Source organism: Haliotis cracherodii, unplaced genomic scaffold (assembly GCF_022045235.1).
Source record: "Haliotis cracherodii isolate W230 unplaced genomic scaffold, xgHalCrac1.p SCAF_15, whole genome shotgun sequence".
Lineage (NCBI taxonomy): Eukaryota > Metazoa > Mollusca > Gastropoda > Lepetellida > Haliotidae > Haliotis > Haliotis cracherodii.
This window is the reverse complement of record NW_027266270.1, coordinates 5,271,170-5,294,084: the sequence shown is the minus strand read 5'-3', so window position 1 is coordinate 5,294,084 and position 22,915 is coordinate 5,271,170. Positions and strand designations below refer to the sequence as shown.

At 38.2% G+C, this 22,915-nt stretch overlaps 1 protein-coding gene across 9 annotated transcripts in view; it reads left to right on the top strand.

Annotated features, from left to right (window-relative positions):
• Positions 1-10,484, top strand: part of LOC139462190 (paired box protein Pax-6-like) — an 88,726-nt gene extending 78,242 nt beyond the window's left edge. For all 9 annotated transcript variants that reach the window (XM_071243755.1, XM_071243756.1, XM_071243757.1 and 6 more), the window contains 6 exons: positions 2,796-2,939; positions 4,028-4,110; positions 4,454-4,620; positions 8,083-8,186; positions 9,116-9,235; positions 9,671-10,484. In XM_071243755.1, the coding sequence (XP_071099856.1) occupies positions 2,796-2,939; positions 4,028-4,110; positions 4,454-4,620; positions 8,083-8,186; positions 9,116-9,235; positions 9,671-9,786 (734 nt within the window). In that variant the 3' untranslated portion in view covers positions 9,787-10,484. The remainder of the gene's footprint in view (positions 1-2,795; positions 2,940-4,027; positions 4,111-4,453; positions 4,621-8,082; positions 8,187-9,115; positions 9,236-9,670) is intronic.
• The last annotated feature ends 12,431 nt before the right edge of the window (positions 10,485-22,915 follow it).

The following is a 22,915-nucleotide window of genomic DNA, read 5'->3' as shown; positions in this document are numbered from 1 at the left end:
TCCGCCATTCAATTCATCTCTTTGCTTTCCCTCGATAGGGGGACTTCTTTTGTTGGCGCGTATAAATATGTTTAGTACTTTTGAGCACTTAATCGTTCTGTGTGAATGCAGCAAGTCGCGGAAGGCCACAATACCAGCTATTTATCAAGAAATACATGCGCTGGTTGCACGTCTAATACGCTACAGTGTTGCGACTCAACGCTAGCTAGTATCCGGAATCTTTGAGTCGGGGTTGAGAGTATGCGATCCTATGAGATACCTTCTAAAGACCAGGCGCAGGCTTGCTTAAATCGGGGAGACGGGAAGAGAGCCGTTTATATCACTACTCGGCCAACGCGCTACATGAGATATGTTGTGTCACCTAGACTAATGGTCTAGCAAGAGCTGCAGCGCAGACCAAATGAGCCATGAAAACGTGAAAACAGCCTTTCGGACCCTGACAGAAAGCTAGCAGTTTCAATTTCTTTCTTTTCAATTAAGGAGTCTCGGAAAATGACCTTAAGTAGTTTTAGTGTTCCATCACGTCAAACGCTGGCTGTAAATAGTGTTAGTAGTGGCGGTGGTTGAGGCCAGTACGGGTTCTACACCTTAAGTCCCCTGCGTCCAGCTCGCAACACCTTCAGCCACACAGGTGTGGGGGAATATACTTGGAGTGCATCAATCATTATCAAAAATACATGATTTGTTCCATTTTCGATCAGACTAGCTATCGATATCCACAATTCCTTTAGCAAGGACGCTGTTTGCTTGATTGATAATTCATTGTAAGATTAAGTATGTTTATATACGGAAGGGTAAAGATATAAAAGCGAGAGATGGAATACGTTAATTTGTTTTATTTTCTAGCCAAATAACTTCTGTCTCAAAATCAATACTTGCCCCATCGAAAAACACCGCTTTGAAGGATTTATAGAAACACTATTACACTAATCATTTGTAATGTGGACACGAATAGTGAAAAATATATTCATCAACAGTTGAAAAGATTTTATTTCATTTATTTCTTTCTTGAAACGACTGCATGTATATTTTGTACTAATGTAAGTCATCCAGTACTACATTAAGGAGCAAAGTAGGATACTTAGTTTCCAAAATACATGAACTATTCATATGCAATACATTCATTTGATTTTATGATGTTTCCGTCACTCCGTCCTCTGGGTCCCTTGATGTTCAGTAAAGAGACAGATCTGGTGATAATTCTTGTGTATTTCTCTGCGGGGCGCTGGTAGGAAACCGCAAAACCGTTATTTACTAAAACAATGATTGATAATTGCGCGATGCCGAGCAAAATGATTTGTAGATTTCACAAATGATATGGACACGAATGCTGCCAATCATGTGGCTTAATCCTCTTTATTTAGATTTTTCGTCCTTTTCTGTCATGATTGAAATTGGCCACGAGAACTAGCAATGTCCCGTCCACTTAATACAAATTAGAGTCAACTTTCCTCAGAAAACTCATTGAAATGCGCATTGATCCAAGTCAATCATTTCATTGTAAACACAACGAAGCCTACAGATTGTGCCGGCGAGTATTATACAAACAGAGAGAGAGATGTATTACTTGTGACTTGGTACTGGGAGTGTGACGAATCCGAGGCGCTCACAGATTATGACAAGTCTATAGAGTCTGAAAGTAGATTTGATTATGACAAAGACTGCAGTAATATCACTGAGAAAAGTCGACTTTAGATCATGGTAATAGCACTTCCCTCCTCTCAGCCTGTCCTTTGCGGCAACAGTGTCAGAAAACTTTGACAAAGCTAATTGATTCGACATTCCCTTTTAGCGCGTGATTGTGTTTGGTCGTGTAGCTCGTGCACCGTGTACAGCTACAAGATTACTGCCGACTGCGCATGATCAAAGCCTTGAGGAGACGGGGCTAAGGCCTGTTAGTTTGAAAGGCTAATGCTACATAATGAAAGACGTTATTATTTTAATAATTCTTTGACATGACCATAGTGTGTCAGAACAGAACACTTCGCTGATCATATACAAATATAAAGACGGCACTCTTAGCTGCGACCTGCAAGGAGGTCACGTGGTAAAGGTCTTTGATGACGTAGTTCTTGCACGTGCTGGCATGCATTAGAGAAAATTATGTTGGCAGAACGCGCTACGACTGTCGCTTGCGTCCGGTGTGTTATTGTCTTAGCGGTGTCGCTCATTCGTCGTCATCTCACTTACAGATGCACTTCCATGACCTGTAGAAGGGTCAGCACGAGCCACGTGAAACAGGAAGGGAGCGCTCATGCGCAGAAGTAACTAATCATTAGCTGTGGAAATTACGCCGTTTGTAGACGTTACGTCAATGATTACACGTCTTGACCTTTGATGCAGAGTGACCTTGAAAGCCATCCAGTGGCATCAATTATTTTGTGCATGCCATTGCAAAACTGAAGATTAATACCCGCCTCTGTGAAGTATCTGAGCTCCCGTGATTTCCCTGCTATGAAATATAGCGCTTCGTAAAGCCGCGGCCATGATCGTGAGGCAGATTTACGACACAAAAGGTCAAAATGCACCCCTTTTCTTTGGAAAAATCGAACCGCGTCCCTAACGTTGTAATGCGATATGTTGAACGGTTTCCGCCAGAACTTCTACCATTTGAGTCCAGGAGAGCAAACCAGTGCTAAAGCTTAGGGTATTGTATCGCACTTGCCATGTGGAGTTAGAGGGAAAAGTAAGAATTACCGTGTATTGTGGCGCGTTGAGGTATGGACTCCCCCTATCATTTTTCTCAGCAAGGATCAATTGAAGATACTGTTGTCACGTGAAACCTTTTTTTTCAGACGACAGCAGCGCAGGTTCCACGGGTAGTCCCAGTGATGGTCAGACCGGCGAAAATGATGAACAGATGCGGATGAGATTGAAGAGAAAGCTACAGCGAAATAGAACTTCATTTACTGCTGCCCAGATTGAATCGCTTGAGAAAGGTAATATTGCTAAAGGAAGAAGCATGTGATAATGAGGATAATACCCAGGCTAAATATGAAATACGGGATACTTGTTTAAAAGTGAAATACTCATGCATTTCTTAAATTCAAAAATCAAAGTTCTAATGCACAATATCATATTACAAACAAAACGTGTTTTACTAAAACAAAAACTGTAGGTTTTTTTAATTCATTTTCATCGAATACGCAAAACAGGAATATATACATTGTACTTTTGGCATTCATATGTCATACAAATATGTATGGGGTTCTAACTATGTCATTTCGATTCTTTCAAAACTCAAAAATGACACTCACATATTTCTCATTTCAAGGGTCATACAATAGATGTGTAAAGTCTCGCGTCATAGATCTTCTATTATTGTACATAACTTCCCGCCAACCATAACCTTTAACGTGCAATTTCTATCCTAGTTCGATAATTTCAGTATCACTAGGCACGTTTTACTTCGTTAGATCTTAGCAGTTTGAAAGTCGATGGAAGCCAATATTTCACCAATACGGGCGATGTACAATCAATGATCCTTGCAACTGCAGTACATTCCTGCTTACGTAATTGCTCATTTTGCCTGACTGTAATTAATCTGAGTACAAATCTCATCGATTTCCAACTTGTAATTCGCTTTGATCTCTCTAATCGCTTGAACACGTCTGTATGTCAAATCTTAGGGTCATCCCGTATTTCTGATATTCGCTCAAAATTCATCTTATATCGGCCAAATCGAATTTGCCGGAGCACAATTATTTAGATTCGATTGCTGCTGGAGTAACAACGTAAATGCTCAAATTCAACTTGACAGTTTTCGATTTTTTCTGTCTTTGATTTTATTTTCACAAATTGTCATATTTCTCTCTCTGGCATTGTAGTGTTTGATATGAATTGTTCTTTTCGTAGCATGCCCGCAAACGTTTATCAATGCCGCTTCCGTAGGTTTTGATTGCGCAAACCATACTATTTTCTCGTCGGGATTTCTTATAACTAGTATATAAAATGTCAAAGGCAGTAAACCCATTTGATAAATCTTTATTACTATACCTTTATTTTATGAAATCTGTTTATGTTTCAGAATTTGAAAGAACGCATTATCCTGATGTGTTTGCACGGGAGCGTTTAGCACAGAAAATCGATCTCCCGGAAGCACGCATACAGGTACGTGTGTAATGTTATATTTAGATACTTATGGTTGTATGATGTGCTTGCACACTTAAGATACAAATCAAAAGACAAAAGGCAAGTTCACAAATTCCGTTTATGGGGTAAATTAAATAAGATCCAAAGGTTGGTCTCTGTACTACATATTTTAGCATATCATTCATGTTTCTATCTCTCCTGAAAATATAACACATATGGTAATTGATAAATATTAATATATATATCAGTATCTATACCGCTGAAGATTTAACATTGGGATTCTCATTGTACAATAGGTATTTTCAAATATCAGTTTGCAGACTGAAACATTCTCTAACATGAACATGTGTTTTTTAATCAGGTGTGGTTCTCAAATCGTCGGGCGAAATGGCGTCGCGAGGAGAAACTCCGTAACCAACGTCGCGAAGTCGCCAACGGCGCCACACGCCTCCCCATCAACAGTAGTTTCACCAACAGCATGTATCCATCTATACACCAACCCATCGCCTCGATGACAGATAATTATAGGTAAGGCTTTCTCTGCTAATGGTTTAAAGACACAGTCCGATTGATTGATCCTTTCATCGACATGGTTTCCGTCAGATCTGACTTGTCGCCGGCGTCCCCGACAGCTATCACTGCAACTACCGCTGTCTCACAGCTGTTAGATAGTCTGAAAATCTTTAAAAAATCGTCTTTTTTATGACGCTTGATTTTTTTTATCAAATAACAATGTCTGGTATGTGGTTCCCAGTGTAGAAAATTGGAAGCGCTTTTAATTCTGCTTAACCCTTACTTTGCAATCAGTGCATTTCTTTTTATGATTGCAATACCTCCAAAGTGTCATAAAACACCACATCTATTTAAATCGCCTTATAAACATCAAACACAGTTCAATTTCAACGTCAGACTAATGTTGCCTTTCATCCCGCCTGACTTTTTGTCATCGGTAATACATTTCCTTTGACTGGTGGCCATTCCCTTAAAATTCTACCCACCCCTTAATTAAAATCGAACGGCATTGGCTCATAATTAGCGGCAGGTTCACCAAGTGCAATTGACAAGCTTGTACATTACATCAACTGATCCCCTCCGGCGATGTACATTTGTGTATTTCAATACATCGGTGATATATGCGACACATGACCATAATCGCTGCGAATGCAATGTCAATGGTGCAGCGTTAAATAATCTATTGTGACTGTATTGATCTTTGTTGGCACAATGAATGCATGTTACAAATGATTTATAGCATTCTCAATGGATATGCGCATGTTTTGGTCGATATTTTGAATCTGTAAACATACGGAGTGCATTCCAATTGACTGTAATTTATCTCGATACGGTCTGAGTTGTATTTAAATATGCGGGTTTGATTTCTTCGTGTTTTCAGAAGGCCACTCGGCAGGTGTTTGGGAAAATGTTTGCACCGATTGATGATTGATTGATGAACTAGATTGTGATGGTATAATACGTAACTAAAGACCGTAGTTAAAATTAATGATAGTGTCAAAGTGTTACTTATAAGAAGCATATTTACACATACTTTAGTGCGGTTAGGTAGCCTAGTGGTTAAAGCGTTCGCTCGTCACGCCGATGACCCGGGTTCGATTCCCCAGATTGGTTCAATGTGTGAAGCCCATCTCTGGTGTCCCCTGTCTTGTTATTGCTTGAATGTCGATAAAAGCGGCGTAAAAATCATACTCACTCAGTTCCATATATTGTAGGTGACTTCTGAAAACTGTAAACAGTGGTTTTAATCTTCAATAGGGTTTCATTGTTATTTACTAAGTCTACGTGTTAAACATGTGTCATGGGGACGCGTCCAAGCCTGTTTAAAACTATTTCTGTTTCGTGTCATTTGGAATCATCCAAGTGGTCTTATATGAATGGATAATTATATGAGCCATTGATATTGCTCACATAACACATCAGTGCTATTCAGATTACCTGATGACGGAAACTCCGTTTTTGGGCCATTTTGAAACTCCTACAGTTACATCATGGGATATAACCTACGTACATACACACATCTATAAAGTTACTGGCCACGAAATAATAACTGCGCATGTATCCGTATCAGTGTCCGCCAATCACAGATATCGCTGATGTTATCGACAAGTATCGATGACAAAATGATATGTACTGTCATTAACCAATCTAACAAGATGTGAGCCAAAGTTGTCGGAGAAATACAATTGGGGTTAGGAGTGAGCTAAGGGGATTATACTAGGTGTGGGAAGTGTCATCCCGTTGTCATATCACGTGACATAATTCACAAACGTGTGTATTACCTGGTACATATTGTCCCCGACACTGGTGTATATATCACGGTTATCAATAGTAGTTTGTAATTGACACTCTATTGGTATAGAAACATATACATGAAAACAAAACGGGAATCTATTTCTATAGTGGATTATTGTTTCAGAGAGTCAGTCACAGGTCAGATAGCCAGAGCATTTCTGCACGCATGCGCGTGATAAATTGTACATGTTTGACATATTTACTAAGGGAGCACACTTTGGAACTATTCCATTGATAAATTCTAACCATGACCATGAATACACTACGCTGTCAAGAGGTACATTATTCATGTAGAAGCTACTATGGGACGTTTTTCGTTTAGAAAGCAATTCATCGTATCTAAGCGTAAATTATACAAATGACGTATGTTCATTGTAATTGCCAAACCAGATACACATGTTGATAATGGAACTCGGTGTCGCAACAGGCACTGGTGATTTATTCATCAGTGAAATAAATGTTTCATCCTGAAATGATATCCACATTATGTAGGGGCCTTGGAGTAGCTTGTTTAGCCCAAGATCATGAGTTGTAGTATGGTTGGTGAAGACTTCCCGTTGTTTGTAGCACCAACAAGAGCCTCTGAAGTGGCCCCTTGAGACCTAGGCCAACACTGGAGTACTGCAAGGCTGTCCACTAGGTCGTGCATTGTCTTTAAGTAATGGTATCCTTCACAGACAATGTCGCATTTTGTCTCAGCTGGACTTCCATAACTCTGCAGGCTTCGACTCGTTTGCTCCCTGGCCGCGCCACCTCCGAATCAATAGGGACATAAACAGAAAAAAAGCTGAGCTTTTTAGCGAAAGGGCCGATCACATGTTAATGGCATCATCACCGGAGAGATTGTATGAGTGGAGTGTTTTTGTTAATGTCCTTAGTGATTGATATCGCTTGGACGTTTGTGTGATGGACACACGCTGTGTTGATTGACCATAGAGGAGGATGTCACGGTTGTTTCATGCAGACTTTAGTCTTTGGCTCTTAAGGGGGAAATTCATTAATGCAAATGGGAAATGTCTGGTCTCCATTGGAAAATCTGTTTATACAAGGGATAATTGAAAAATAAATTCCGTGGATCTCTTTCATATGCATATAGTGCGCCATTAATATGCACGTAAAAGCAACATAACTTGAAAATAAACTCGTGAGACAGCCTCTAATTTCGAAATGATTGGTTACATTTCTTTGCGTTTTGCTTCAGCTCATACATGTGTTAAAGCAACACATGATACTGCACAGATATTGTGACTTAAATCAACACTTGAAAGATCCCTGCAAAAACACATTGCAATTCCCGTTTATCGCTCGGGTTGGTTATTTTATGTCAAAACAATAGAAACAGGTTGAAAAGTACACACTCCTAATCATTATTGTCTTTCGTGATACTGTTTTTGATCACTGAGTAATCCAAAATACTCTAATGCTTGTTTGTCATCATGAAGTGAAAAACGATTTAAATCATTATCATGCTATTGACATTATAAATGAACATCACCAATCAAATCAACAACATCCAGTTTCGGTTATAAGTAGCCGATAATGATTATCTGTGAGTCATAATGAATATCACCATTGTCGATGTTTTGTTGGGGTATTTGTTTGTCATTGTTATTGTTGTTATTATTATCATCATTATCGTCGTCGTTATTATTATTACTATTATTATTATTATTATTATTGCAGTTCTATCCCCTCTGTGCCGAGTTATTCTCTGTCGAACAACCTTCCGACGAACCCAGCCTGTCTCCAGTCATCCAGCTCTTCCTCCTATTCATGCATGATACCAGGTGAGCTAAATCTTGCCAGCTGCCGTGCTATACTGTTGTATTGTTATACAGACTAGTACATATCATATACCATATATAGATTTGTCGTGTCATGTTGTTTGGACTATATTTCTCTTCTTGTCACAGAGAACCAAATGCCCAAAACAACAACCTTTTCATTACAATATCTGTATGAATTTCATGTTCTCACATTACGTGTATATTCCTACATTAAACTTAGCGTATTTAAACTGTTTCTAAGCGCTTTGTATTTATCATTAAGGTATGTTATGATTTTATTGTATCCAACACAATACCGATATTGTACTATAAATCTGATATAATGTGTGTTAGCTGTTTGTGAACGCACTCCACGACCCATACAGAGACATACGTTTGTCGATCAATACATTAGTTTTCATATACCTGTGACAATTGATTTGAACTCCACGACAAGCATAAAAAAGCATCGATTGTACCTTCACAGTGTTATATATAGATATTATATATTTAGAAGGGATTTTTATTATTTTGTGCTCTCTTGAAGTGTTTAACCCTGTATATATTCACTTTTTTGAAACGAAAACTTATACAAGGCAGTACAGACAGTTTTTAACTAGTATCTGTCTATAAATATATAATCGAATGTTGCCTCTTAAAATTCTCATTCCATAATTAGAAAATTATTCTGAAAGATCATATATAAATATATATAAATATTGATAATTATTGTTTCGTGATCTTTTGTTAAATAAATGATATATTTTTGAATATAAAAATTTAATATTATATACCCAATGGGATGAAACATCAAGGTAGCACCGATACAGAATATCACATCAACCGCTAACAAAGTGTCTAAACTTTAACAATAACGATTTGACAATAATTGCAGTCTTTTTTTGTCTGAAGGAGCATGGTTTTAACGTTTTCCGTTTTTTCATGTTCAGATTACACCCCCCGAAGTTACGATCCCCTTGCGTTAACCAACTATTCCCGCCAGGCATGTAACCCAGGATCATCCATGCAGTCTCACATGAACCACAGCGCCCACAATGGAGCGTCCACAGGTACGAGCGTCTCCTTATTAATAAAGAAGCTTCTTCTTATTCAACCAATTCAGACACTTGGACGTTCAACCATGTCATTTTCGTTTTCTGTTATGACAATACGAGTTGATAGCCGATCAACCATCATTGATACATCTCATTTTTCTGTTTCTGATATGGCAATACATATATGATTGTATTACTTTGTGAGCTTTCTTTATCCATATACGTTCGCTGGCATCTTTTTTCTATTGAATATCCTTTAGGTTTTATTGTTCTCAAATTACAAACTCACATTACAAGGTTACATTGTTTTGCCAAATTGAGCTAAATATATTTAGAAATTCAAATACAACCTACAAAATAGAAATTTCATTTGTGAGTTTATAAGAATATGGCAGGTTATTTTGAAGGATTTCCCATCAAACCACTAATGGCTGTGCTATTGATTTGCAGGTCTCATCTCGCCTGGAGTTTCAGTTCCTATCCAGGTTCCGGGAGGAAATCATCAAGACATGGGCGCGCATCACATGTCGTCAATGACGTCACAATACTGGCCAAGGATCCAATGACCAGCTTGACCTCAAAATGTTTCAAAATAACTTGATGTGATGTCACGTGAAGCAGTCACGTGCTCTTCCACTATTGCAAGAATCATATGAGTTCGTCTGTTACGTGGCTAGCAGACTGAATACAGCATAATATCGGATTAAAATGCTTTGACCCAAGGTCGAGGTCGTATTCTAACGGATGATCAACGTGGAGCAGCTAAACCAAACTGGATCGGAAGGCACCCAACTCGTGAGGCATTTCCCCATCACCTTCCGCCATAGCATTACCATTCTGCAAGAAATGGATTCATAGCATAATAATACAGCCTCGGCTACTGCCAGTACTGCACATGCGCACGATGCTCAAAGACTGTCATATGAAAGCCATGCTTATGACAATATATAACATTTATCTGCATAATGTATGTTACAATGCCGGCGACCAGTCCGGTTCGAAGGAAGACCAAGGAACGAACCATTGAGGTGTCGGTAGTTTTATTTATGACTCCGTATTGACTGTGAGTGTGTGATGATGTTTTACGACACACAGACATTTCCACATTGGCACGGCCAGTTTCGTTGTGAAAGTGCTAACGCTTATATCGTCAGTGGTCGCTAAAGCAAAATATTTCTTATGTGTAAGAAAAAAAGGTCTCAGGGCTTTTGACATTGATCAAAATGACTGTAGAATCTCACGTTTACGAATGAGATTACCGTAGTGTATCCGCGTGTCCACTGCATTACCTATCCATAGAGACAGTGGAAATGTATAGACTCATCGGGATGGGCAGGACATTGCTCAGAACAGAAGTCATGTGACATCGTCATTACGTCATTGGTGACGTCATACTTCCAACTAGTGTTGTATTGTGTTACAGACTGAGTGTGTACGCACACGAAGAGTTTGTGTGAGATTTGTGTGGACTTACGAGCGTGTTCTCAAAACAGTGGCCCCGTAGCATAGAGAATGATCCAACCCCCCTGTTTATACCTCACCCAGCATGGCCTACAATGGGCAGAAATCTCAGTGGCGCTCAGCGCATGGTTATGTATTACCCAATCTCTCACGATGTCAATTCCAAATTAGTTCAAATGTATCCATATTTATATCACGCCGTTATGTCATAATGTAAATTTTTATTGTTTCAAGCTTTCATCTGTTATATGGTAAAGAGAGAAGTCAAATTATGTAAACTATCGGTCTAACTAAAGTTTGCCAATATCTTGCACCTTCAAATAATAATTGTTTTGTATCTAAAGAAATATAAAAACTGATTTAGTAACGAAACGAAACGAATCCATGTAAAATATTATCGACAATGGATATGTACTCAGAACTAACAATGAAGGAATGTATTCACCTATGTGTCTCTCATGCTGTCAGTAGTCCCAGGTTAGAGAAGGTTAACTTCTATTCAAGTTCACATTACGACTCAGACAATTCATAAGTCCTTATTTGCAGAGACAATTAACAGTATCAAGTGCTACAGTATTTGAGATCCAAAACTGCGATTGACATTCTTTAATAGCACCCAATATGTGCAATACTGAGGATGTTCTTCAAATTAGTCATTAACCTATGTGACCTTTTCGAGGAATCGTTTAAAAATACTCATTCATCCTATCGACGGTCACTTCAAAACATATTTTCGCTGCATTGACAAGAACACTAAGGTAGATTTATTTATTTCTCAAGCATATAGATGGATTGTGTACGATAAATACACAGTTACAATCAAAATGATAAACTAATGGATAAATATAGCTAATTTTAATGTATGATATGTATGTTCAGCGGACATTTTATACGTGCAATGAAGTAGACTTTTAATTATTGTTATGTAACAAATATTTGTTTGATATACCACGTAGTATTATCGTTAGTCACGATAGTTTACCAGGCCGGATAGGATATTTCATATAATCAACACATCCTTTAATTTCATGAATATTTCTCACTTCAGCACTAAGTTATTTTAAATTTAAATGGAAAGAAACTATACATACATCGGCCAAAGTTTAGAAACTGGTAATGGAGAAGAAACAAATATATAACTTGTTGTCATATACTTATATAAAACAGTTTGCCCTATTTCTTCCTCTGTAGACTATATTGACGTCGATATAATTGCGAAAAATCACGAAAGTTATACAGTGTGTATCTTTGTTCTGTCATATTTATGGGGCACTGTGATTTAGAATCACACGGAACAACACAAATTTATTATAAGATGTCGACAAAAATCAAAGATGTCAGGTATCGATCTTAGGCCGATGTATGCTCTAGGTCTGATGTTTTATCGACTAGTATAGTCTCACTCGACCCCCTGTGTAGCAAAGAAACTCGGTGTAATTGTCTCCCCTGTCTTTTCTATATTTTTAACATTGCCTGTACGAAGCATGTACCCTACCCAGTAATAATACCATGACTTACGTGTGGCTGTTTAACAGCTGCTGCGATCATTTTTTTCTTGAATAAAATGATTTAATGTGTAAATATGGATTTATTTTGTATATGAATACACAGTGCGTATCAAGTCCTTGCATAGCATTTAGAACTGACACACATGAGGAAGAGAATTTATGGATGTCAACTTCTTTATTATGAGGAACACATCGTGTCGGAGTATATACTTACTCCTTCATAAGGTGAAAAATCCGTGTTTGTTCTCTCATACAGTCAAGGACAAGATAAAACATTACCTGTACATAACAAAGTAGCTCTGTATGTATTCAGGTTAAACATTCCATGATCTGAAGAAACGGCTATGTCGGCGCCATTAAACTCTGACTGTACACTTTGGCAAACAATGACATTTCACGTGGGAACATGCAGTATACATAGTCCTCGTATGATGTTAATAAATGTAACAGCAGTTTGATTTTGCATATAAAGGTCTACTTCGCTGTCTATAGAAAGATTCAGGGTCTTTGTGTACGATTTATTGATCCTGTCAGTAAATGTACATTTTGTATGTTCCTAAAGATCAGTTGTGCAGCGTTTTAATATATATACATAAACGTAAACATTCGACCTTCAGTATAGAGATGTTTCATTGCTTTGCTGTCTATAAATGCCCTTTGTACCATTGCTTTGGTATTTTCTGGCTTCAGTCTATATTTAGTCGCAGGCTGGTGTCGTTGAAAGTACTGGCTGAATCCAATACTGTGAAGGGTAACAGCAGTTTTCTTTTGCACTGTTTATCATAATGTACGTGTTGCATATAAAACCTTACCTAAAATGACCATTTGAGTATTATCAGAATAACACGTATGTGTTAACTATTAACAACAGCGCCATAATATACCCAATGTCACATTAATATGAACCTCCACGAACGTCCACACGATGCAGTGTAAATCTACCGGTGGGCTACAAACAAGCTGTAACCAAGCTTTCTTCTTCAATGAATAGTAGCTGATGGAAACAGATGTACATGAATATATAGGTTTTAACGTTCGTTGGTATTTTTTGTGCTTTTTTTTGAGTACCCAAACGCTTCAAAACATGGACGTTTAAAAAATGCGTTTTGAAACTGCTCTGGTTTCAAAGTGTTTATTGTGGGGCTTTTGAGAAACAGTTTACCTAAAATTAAAATGATCTTGTTAGTAAAGGTACATTTTGGTAACCTGAAGGTTCTGTCAAGCAAACGAGCACATTGGATTCTGTGCTCAAATTATTTACTATTAACGTTTTAAGCGAAACACGATTACCAAGATTCATTCATGTAATTTTCACCGCTATTTTGCCTTTTACTTCCAATAGAATTTGTCTCGTTTAGTCCTTTAAATTCACTTATTTGTTTCAAGTTTAACGATGATGAACGTCAGATATCTCATACATATAAGGGGAAAGTTTAAAGGTTGTTTTTATGTATGAGTCATCTACGTATATGGAGCGATCGGGTAGCCTCGTGGTTTAAGCGTTCGCTCGTCACGCCGAAGACCCGGGTTCAATTCCCGACATGTGTACAATGTGTGAAGCCCGTTTCTGCTGGAATATTGCTAAAAAAGGGGTAAAACCTAATCTCAATCACTCACTCATCTACATATGGAACACGTGCATGTACGGAATCCCAATGGTTCAACTCCACATGTACATATTAGGCAAACAGGTATATCTATCTGCAAATCAATGTAGGTTAACCCTAGAAATTGTGATAAAAGCGCCGGAAATTACATAATGGAATTCCGTCCATTCTGGAAATATCTCTTTTCATATCATCGACATGATATTGCATCATAATGACATAGATATGTTCGTAGTTTATCACCTGACAAGATTTGCCGTCTCGCGACACAGACACGATAGTCCTTCTGACGGTCATATCCCCAGCACAGCCCACGCATAGTTATGGGACTTGAAGAAACATACACCTGTGCTGGATAAATGGTGCTTACAAAATACACGATGAAACTATATCACATGCTAACTTCAATGTGGACACATCGATATGTTCACGTTCGTTATCATGAACGAAATGTATAAACTGATCGCTGATTTTACCCCCCATAAATCAACCATACCGATGCTCTAAAACAAACGAGTTACTCTCTGCAAAACGTCAGTGTCAGATTCCAGATGTTGTTCAGATTTGTCCAACTTCGGCAATACAAGCAATACAATACCACGTGCTCAAAACATCATGAGCATAACTACGTTTCTGCGCTGACAATACATCGGTAGCTGCTTGCTCGTTCGGACTTCGTTTGTCTTGAAAGCTCTCGGTCCTCACAATGACTAATGGGAACATACAGTAAACTACGTTTATAACGAACACTCTTATAACGAACTGACGGACATAGCGAACTTACTTTTTGTCCCGACTATTTGCTGTAGTTATGCTGTATATATGCTTATAACGAACTAAGGTTATAACGAACTAAAATTAGTGGTCCCTTTGAGTTCGTTATATCCGTAGTTTTCAGTTAGGAGATTTACAACAAATTAACATTGGAATTCTTCGATATTTGATTCGCAAACAGAAAATTCCGAACCTTAAATATTCAATAACACCTGCAAATCTGATGCAGTTTTTATCGACATTGTAAAATACAAAGGTTATCAGTTAATTTCCGTATCACTCGCACAATGGTGAGACACATGTCGTCACGCTGGAATAACGTGACACCTTAATACAATGGATGACGCCATATAGCAGAAACCGACCGGTTTGCCAAATGTAGGAAAATAAATAAATCGAAGTTGTTCGGGAAAATGTTGAGCAAAACCTATTGTTGTTATTACCATGAGGTGTTGTCATGGAACCCCGACTGTGGTCATGTGATAGAAAGGTAGTCGTGCTACATGAGGAATGTAGCAGTTTTGTAGATCTAAGCGTAGCCTGTGGTTGGAAGGTGCTAATGCTATTGGAAGAATGTAGTAGTTCTGTGCTCTATGGTAGTCATGAAAGGGAGGTGGTAGTCTTGTGGAAGGAATACTGAGAAGTCTAGTATGAACTGACTGTCCCATTAGAAGAAGGTAGTAGTTCTATAGCGCTAGCTATATATAGCGGTAGGCAAATGGTAAGAACGAGATAGTCCTATAGAAGTGGCCTTGTGGTCATGTAGCACTGAGTGTAGTCATGGTATGAATGTTGAAGTCCCACACAAAAAGTGATGTAGTTGTCAGGTGTCGGGACCGTGTTCCTTGATAGGTTTTACCACCTGAACTAAGCAATAGTACAGCTCCATCACTTATGTCTGTAAGAAAGCAAATGGTTGATAGCTTTAGCACGATTCAGCCCATCGGGTTACGATGACATGCATTAAGTCAGATCACCTTATAACCAACCGATTTATGACTAAGGCTGCCCCGGAGGCGTCGTGACATAAGTGATCCTGCAGTCAGAAGTCTATGGTCTTGCGGTCGGTAGTCTATAGTACTATGGTCGGTAGTCGCCATTCCTGTGGACGGTAGTGGATAGTCCTGTGGTAGGTAATCACTATTCTTGTGGTCGGTGGTCGACAGTCCTGTGGTCGGTAGTCGACAGTCCTGTGGTCGGTAGTCGATAGTCCTGTGGTCGGTAGTCGACAGTACTCTGGTAGGTAGTCGACAGTGTCCTGTTGTCGGTAGTTGACAGTCTTGTGGTAGGTAGTTGAGAGTCCTGTGGTCGGTAGTCAAGGTTCCGGTGGTCGGTAGTCGACAGTCCTGTGGTCGGTAGTCGATAGTCATGTGGACACGAAGTGGATAGTCCTGTGGTAGGTAGTCAATATTCCTGTGGACGGTAGCCGATAGTCCTGTGGACGGTAGCTGATAGCCCTGTGGTAGGTAGTCAATATTCCTGTGGACGGTAGCCGATAGTCCTGAGGTAGGTAGCTGATAGTCCTGTGATAGGTAGTCGACAGTCCTGTGGTAGGTAGTCGACAGTCCGGTGGTCGGTAGTCGACAGTCCTGTGGTCGGTAGTCGATAATCCCGTGGACGATAGCTAATAGTCCTGCGGTAAGTAGTCAATAGTCCTGTGGTAGGAAGTCGGTAGCCCTGTGGTCGGTAGTCGATATTTCTGGTTGGAAGTTAAGGGTCCCGTGGTAGGAATTCAGTAGTCCTGTGGTAGAGAGATGATATTCCTGTAGTATGACGTCAATGGTCCTGTTCGGGAGACATTATAGTCATGTGGGAGGACGTCTGTAGTAGTGAGGTAGAAAGATGAACATCCTCTGGCAGGAAGATTGATCTGCAGCAGAATTTTTATAAGACAATACTAATGTAGGGTTTAGTTCCAGATACTCTGTTTCATTCGCTCGTATCACATTTAGGCAAGTGACCCAGAGACCGACGTATCGCCACATCTATATACATATAAACAGTAAAACATGGATCGATGCTTAGGGTCAGGCGCAATAAACCACATTGGCTGTCTCATAGTTTCAGGAATAGTATCACCACGTTCAATGCAAATGATAAAAACAAAACTATCACGACAAGCACACATTGATAAACCTCTGTGGATATGACTGTTAAGTTAAAGACGTTAAATTGATAAAATGTAAGTTGACTGCTTTTTCAAAGTAATATACACTCAAGACGAAAATTTAAAACGTCAACGCAAGAAAATATTTCGTCTCTATTTCCTGCCGAAACAGATTTTACTTGACTTAAAAGGCAAATAGCGGTGAACATTATATGGATGGATCACTGAAACATCAGTGCTGACACCCGGTGTCTAAATGTAACGTATACAGTAAAGTACGGTTATAACGAACTCAAAGGGACTACTATTTTTAGTTCGTTATAACCGGAGTTCGTTATAAGCATATATACAGCATAACTACAGCAAATAGTCGGGACCAAAAAAGTAAGTTCGTTATATCCGTAAGTTCGTTATAAGCGTGTTCGTTATAACCGTAGTTTACTGTACATAGTTGTGTTTTGTGAATGTACTTTTTACAACTAATTTGTATGCATGATCATGTATGAACTGCCAGCAGTATTTTCATGGAATGTAAATTTGAATTCGTATAACAAAATGTTTAGGCATACATCAACAACTTGAAATGGCAGTCCCGAGTGTAAAGTCCATAGGTTATTAAAAACGTGGACACTTTTTCAGAATCAGAACATCAGGGCACCACTCAAGTTAAACACTATTTGAAACTGCACTCTGGTCTTATATAATTATTTGCACAGAAGACTTAAATAATCTGTCACGCTAAGGACTTAAATACATCATTTGGATCTTTCTCTACAATATTGTCCGAGACGGTTCAACGCCTTTCTACATTGCTGCGAACCCGTGTGAATCTAATATTGCCTTTTCGCCGGGAAAATCTTTTAAACTATTTGCTGCTTTTTCTACAATCCAAATATATCTGTGCTTTAAGTAAACACATCAGTAACACGTGGGTGACATAGACAAGCAGACCTTCCCTGCAACACAGCTTGCTTCCGTCGGTTAGATTGCACTGGACGAATATGGGCGATAAGCCTCATTTAACACGTCATAATTGAAAGACCATTGCAAAATGACTTCCTTTCTTAATTACAAAATGAAATTGTGTCCGTTTGCGTCCTATTGTGCTTGAAAGATCCATGTCCTGTGATGCATTAAATTCAATCTACACAAAAGCTACGAGTAGTATTTTTACACTTCTCGTTCTGTTGCCGAGAAAGAGGTGTGGCCAAACGGGAGCCTTTCATCTTTAGAAATGTGTCCAGTCATAAAAAGCGAAAATTAAGAGGTGTTGATAATACATTTATAACAATTAGCCGAAGATTGCAAAGGGATTTTTAGTCCATCATGTCTTTCTCTCTACTGATTAGTGATAAAATTATATTAAAGCTTCTGTCAATACAAACTTTTTGTCAGGATCGAAAGGAACACATATGCTGCAGTAGCTTTGGGAGGGATTATGTTGGCTACAGCGCCAAACATCTGAAGACTACAAGGCTCATTAAGTAGTGGGTTGGACTTCCAGAATGCTAACCACAACACAAGTGCTTATGTGGACTGCTCAGAAGTCTTTTAAACTTTTCATTTAATATCAGTATATATTGAATAGATTGATGGTACATATCGGCCTAATGCGGCATTAGAGTATCGTTATGGATTCATATTTCTCTATGGTGTTGTACATCTGAAATGGAGCAAAGTTATCTTCAAAGAGAGCAGTAATCGTTAACGACACTGCAAAGCAAAATAGGGCTAAAGATATTAAGTACAGCAAATGATAATTCCACTCTTTTCCTGCTGTGTTATACACATATAACGTTTTAAAGTTACTGTAAAGTTCACGGATAAGGTAGAAAAATCATTGCCGTGTATAATGAGACTTTGTGTAAGGTGTGTCACCCAAGGTTTTAAACACAGTGATGCATATGGATATATTTCTATTGGTGTAAATTTTAACTTTAGATTAAAGGTGCAGTTCGTGTCAGTTTTAAGCGCCCAGTGTTAAACAACACCCAAAAATATGGAACTTCTTCTTCCCAGGTTATCATGATGTTTTGAGCGCATTTAATTTTCACATTTTCTGCTGTAAACATTTTCATACAGATATGACACCTTTACTTGGGTAAATTGTAAGTGTTGGAAACAAGTTTTAAAGTAAATCTGTTTTCATATCTAAGATAAAGAAATAATGAAAAGATGGCACAATTGTGCATCCTGGACACATTTTGTACACAAACTCCTCATATATAGTTAATTTACATAAATCTTATTCCATCATATAGTTCATCGAAATATTTGTCTTAGTTGAAAAATGAAACATAAGGTCTAATGCGAATGTTGTCCTTATTGACATTTTCATTTGAGAATATATTATTGTAAAAATATTTTCGCAAGCTATAACCCATTCATTGTAGACTTTAAAACGCAGGTCTTTTTGCGTTCTGCGGCCGTTACTGGTAAGGATGACTAAATACTACTTTCTAGAAAACCAGTTAATCCAGAATGCATCCAGTCAGCTGTGTATATAACACCTCCTCCCTACGACGGCATAACATTAAATCAAATACAATCAGGGATCCGGTTTTCTTTGAACTTTTGTTGACTTGCAAATAGAATTCATAATCTCGTCGCGTATGGGAGGCAATGGACCCTATCTCAATTTAATTCTTTAAAGTTGCCCTATTATTTACAGCAATAGTGTCGTACAATTTCAAAGTTTCAATGTATCGAAAATAAGCTTTGACATTTGACCCGTCTTTTGATAAAACGAGAAACCTGAAGAGGACCGAACTCACAAATGTGTACCAAGCAAAGGGCTGCCTAAAGTTGTCATAAATTTGAATGTTTTTCCATTACAATTCTGTAATGCTTTTATGGACCATCAGTAAGGAATATATATCTGTTAAAAGCCACATAAAACACTAGTGTGGATTCCATACCTCGCTTAGGCGACAATGTGTGAACTAAACTATCTTCTGATTCGACTCCTTCTGTGCCCACATCACCAGGGGGCCCGTTCCTGCCTAGCTACCTGCCTTTGATATTCAGCGTATAATGTATAGAGAGACATTGTTTAGCTTGTGTTCACCTGGATAGAGACCTAGACTACGTTATCATAAAGCAATTTGAAGCTTCAAAGATACCTTGCTGATAAGTCATAGTGATTGTCGTAAAATATGAAATTCCCGGCTCGCTTTTTATCCGATCCTGACTTTATGTCCCAAATGGCGTACAAGTCCCAAATGAAAAGATTTAAAGTTATAATATGATATTTTGAAGCTGTTTTTAAGGAGAATTGCTCATATAGAAAAAAAACAGAGAACATTTTTCTACCTTGTTGCCATCGAAACAGGGAGAGAACGTTTCTTCAGTTTCTGTTTTATTACAGATTTAGCTTTTCTCTTAATCCTCTTTTCTTACATAGGGATCAGTGCATCGTCAGGCAGAAAGTCATGGGTTCATCCGTTTTATCACTTGCTTCTATATCGTTGGTCACAATGTATAGCTGTGAGCATGATAAATACAGAAAAAATATTTTAACGGTGTCATGCGCATAAGATGGATATGGACTAAAAAGTCAGTGTATGGAAAGAACCGATTTGTTTCACTGCGAAACATGGTTTGACTGACGTATGAAAATGTCCAAGGTCAACATAAACGTCAACTTAGTTGTGAAAGTCTCAACAAAGGGAAGCATCATAGTTCACATTCAAGACAACGTCACCATTGTCCTGTAACGTATTTCTTATATAAATATATGGGTATGGTTGCGAGTAATGATGATACCTCACTCTGAAAATAGATTCAGTGCGACTGACAATACAGACATTCGTGGTATTTTGTATTTCTTGAAAGATTTAATTTGATAAGTAAGATCGTGATTAACGTGTCCTTCAACCATATAATTTTGAACTTCTGTTTATTCGACCTTGTGCAATATAATCAGTGAACAAAATGGAACTGAACGTTTCAGAAAATAAAATGATAATAAAATACATAATTACTGATAAGTTATGCCAGGGTCATTAAGAGTCTAGAAAAACTTAATTGCCACCAGAACAGTAGCCATATGATCACCAGGGTCATCCAAACGGTGAATAATTCATAAATAGACGTCCAACAAAACGTCATATGCATTGGTGATAGAATTCGTTCAACTAGAAACTTTGTATGATATATCGAGACATTCTTCACTATATGAATGAACGTGGTCAAAATTCACAAACCTAAATAGACGGTGATTTGTTTCATATTTGATATATGTCAATTTTATATCAAGGAAATACGAAGTAATCTTTATTCGTAAAGCTGTTGCATAACTATTCATCAAAGCTCTCCACGTGTGACATTCACAATCTGAATAACAATGCAGTAAAATTCAATTATATAATGTGCTCGTGAGAAAGCACTTTTCACGGCGCAGCAACCGTCCCATGGAAATTTATGGAATACAAAAACATCCCATAATAAAAGAATGGCATGTACTTCTTGTGAAGTAATTATGGGAACACACCATAGACTACAAGATACCTACTTCTCCAAAACACTATTATTATATCATTTATCAGTTATGTGATAAATATGAATTCATTTCAAGTTATGAACAGGAAACATGTGGATATGAAAAGATGTAATGAAAGGAGGAAAGAACGGTAAATATGCAAACCCGTGAAGTGCGTTGAGATCGACTGTCAAGCATTGCAATCTGTTGCCTCCAAACATAATGTTAACATATGACATTTATTGACTTCGAAGACCGTCACAAATAATCGGCGAAGACATTTGTGATGCAATCTGTTCATTTTACCAAGTATTACAAGCATTATTCCTTTTTAGTTAGTTATTCGCCACATATTTAAGCTGATAATAAAAGATGTTAAATGGTGTAAACAGATGCGTATGATATAGTTGGAATCATACAATTAACTTCGTTGTGATTATGGAAATGGGTTTATCGATTTTATTTACGTACATTGTGTATATCACCAAGGAGACAATTTGTCAAATAATTACTTAAAATGATTTGAAAAATGTTCCTGTACACATAAACATATACTGACATGATCAATTCTTATCGACAATCTGATTTACAATAACACTGAGCTAGTGTGGGACCGGATGTGGTATTTATAGTTCAAGTGTACATGCGCAATGAACACTTCCTCCGGATTCATTAACACAGCAGTAGTCCTGATCAGCTACAAGTATTTACATGTATGGGAATTTGGACATTTACCCTTGTTTTTTTTAGATCAAACTCTGTTGTTTGATTGTAAAGAATAAAGGTGAATGTCATCAAAGCTGCAACTTACAAGTAGACATGTGCGATTGACATCAATCTTTTTGTGCTTCATCCCTAATAAATAATGGTCACGGCCATTAATTCGGCAACATACAAGTAGGTATGCGCAATCGACACCACCCCTTTCCTTAATCCACCTTGTGAAATAATAGCTACGGCCATCAAGTTGGTAACAGACAAGTGAGGTATTCTTAGTTTAGTTTTAAATCCTCTATTGGCGAACAGACTACAATGGTGGGCACTTCTCTCAACATGCGATCAGCGTCGCTGTGTGATTAAGAGATCTAGCCTTCGGTTTGTCAATAGTTGAAGAGAGATCAGGTAGCTAGGGGCGTATGTACGTATAATAAATTTCCCCTTGCGGAACTAAAGTGGTATGTGTGTACGTAAAAAGCAGGTCTTAGGAAGACCGTACCGTGTGCCCCGATGGAGGGATGCGTACGGATGGGGGAGTTGGGCGGCACATACAAGCCAATCAAATTACACAACCTAGCATATTCTGTCATAAATCTTTCTATACTTTCAGCTTGAATAAACTCATTTCTTCGCGGGCATTGTGTACTTCTGTCCTTCCCTACGCTCATGCTCGTTGTAATCAATCAAAGAATGGATGCGAGGTCACCGTTCAATTTTCCTATTTCAACTTTCCAAAACATCAAAAGTTCCTATTAAAACACGAAAGAATATCATAATTTGTCATACATGAAATATTTAAAGTGATCTAAGCGCATGCGCAAAATTTTTCTAGCCACTTGAAAACTTTGTTTAACATTTCAAGTATTGAGGACCTTGTTTGGGCTCGACGACACAGGGGGTCAGCGATATTAGGACCAAAGCTGCTTGAATAGTTTAATACTCTCATAAAACTGCCAGTCTACGACGAAATGATTGGATGGAAATTACAATCTGATGTATATTCAGAATCCTGAGTAACGCGCAGGTTTGTTCATTGGAAAA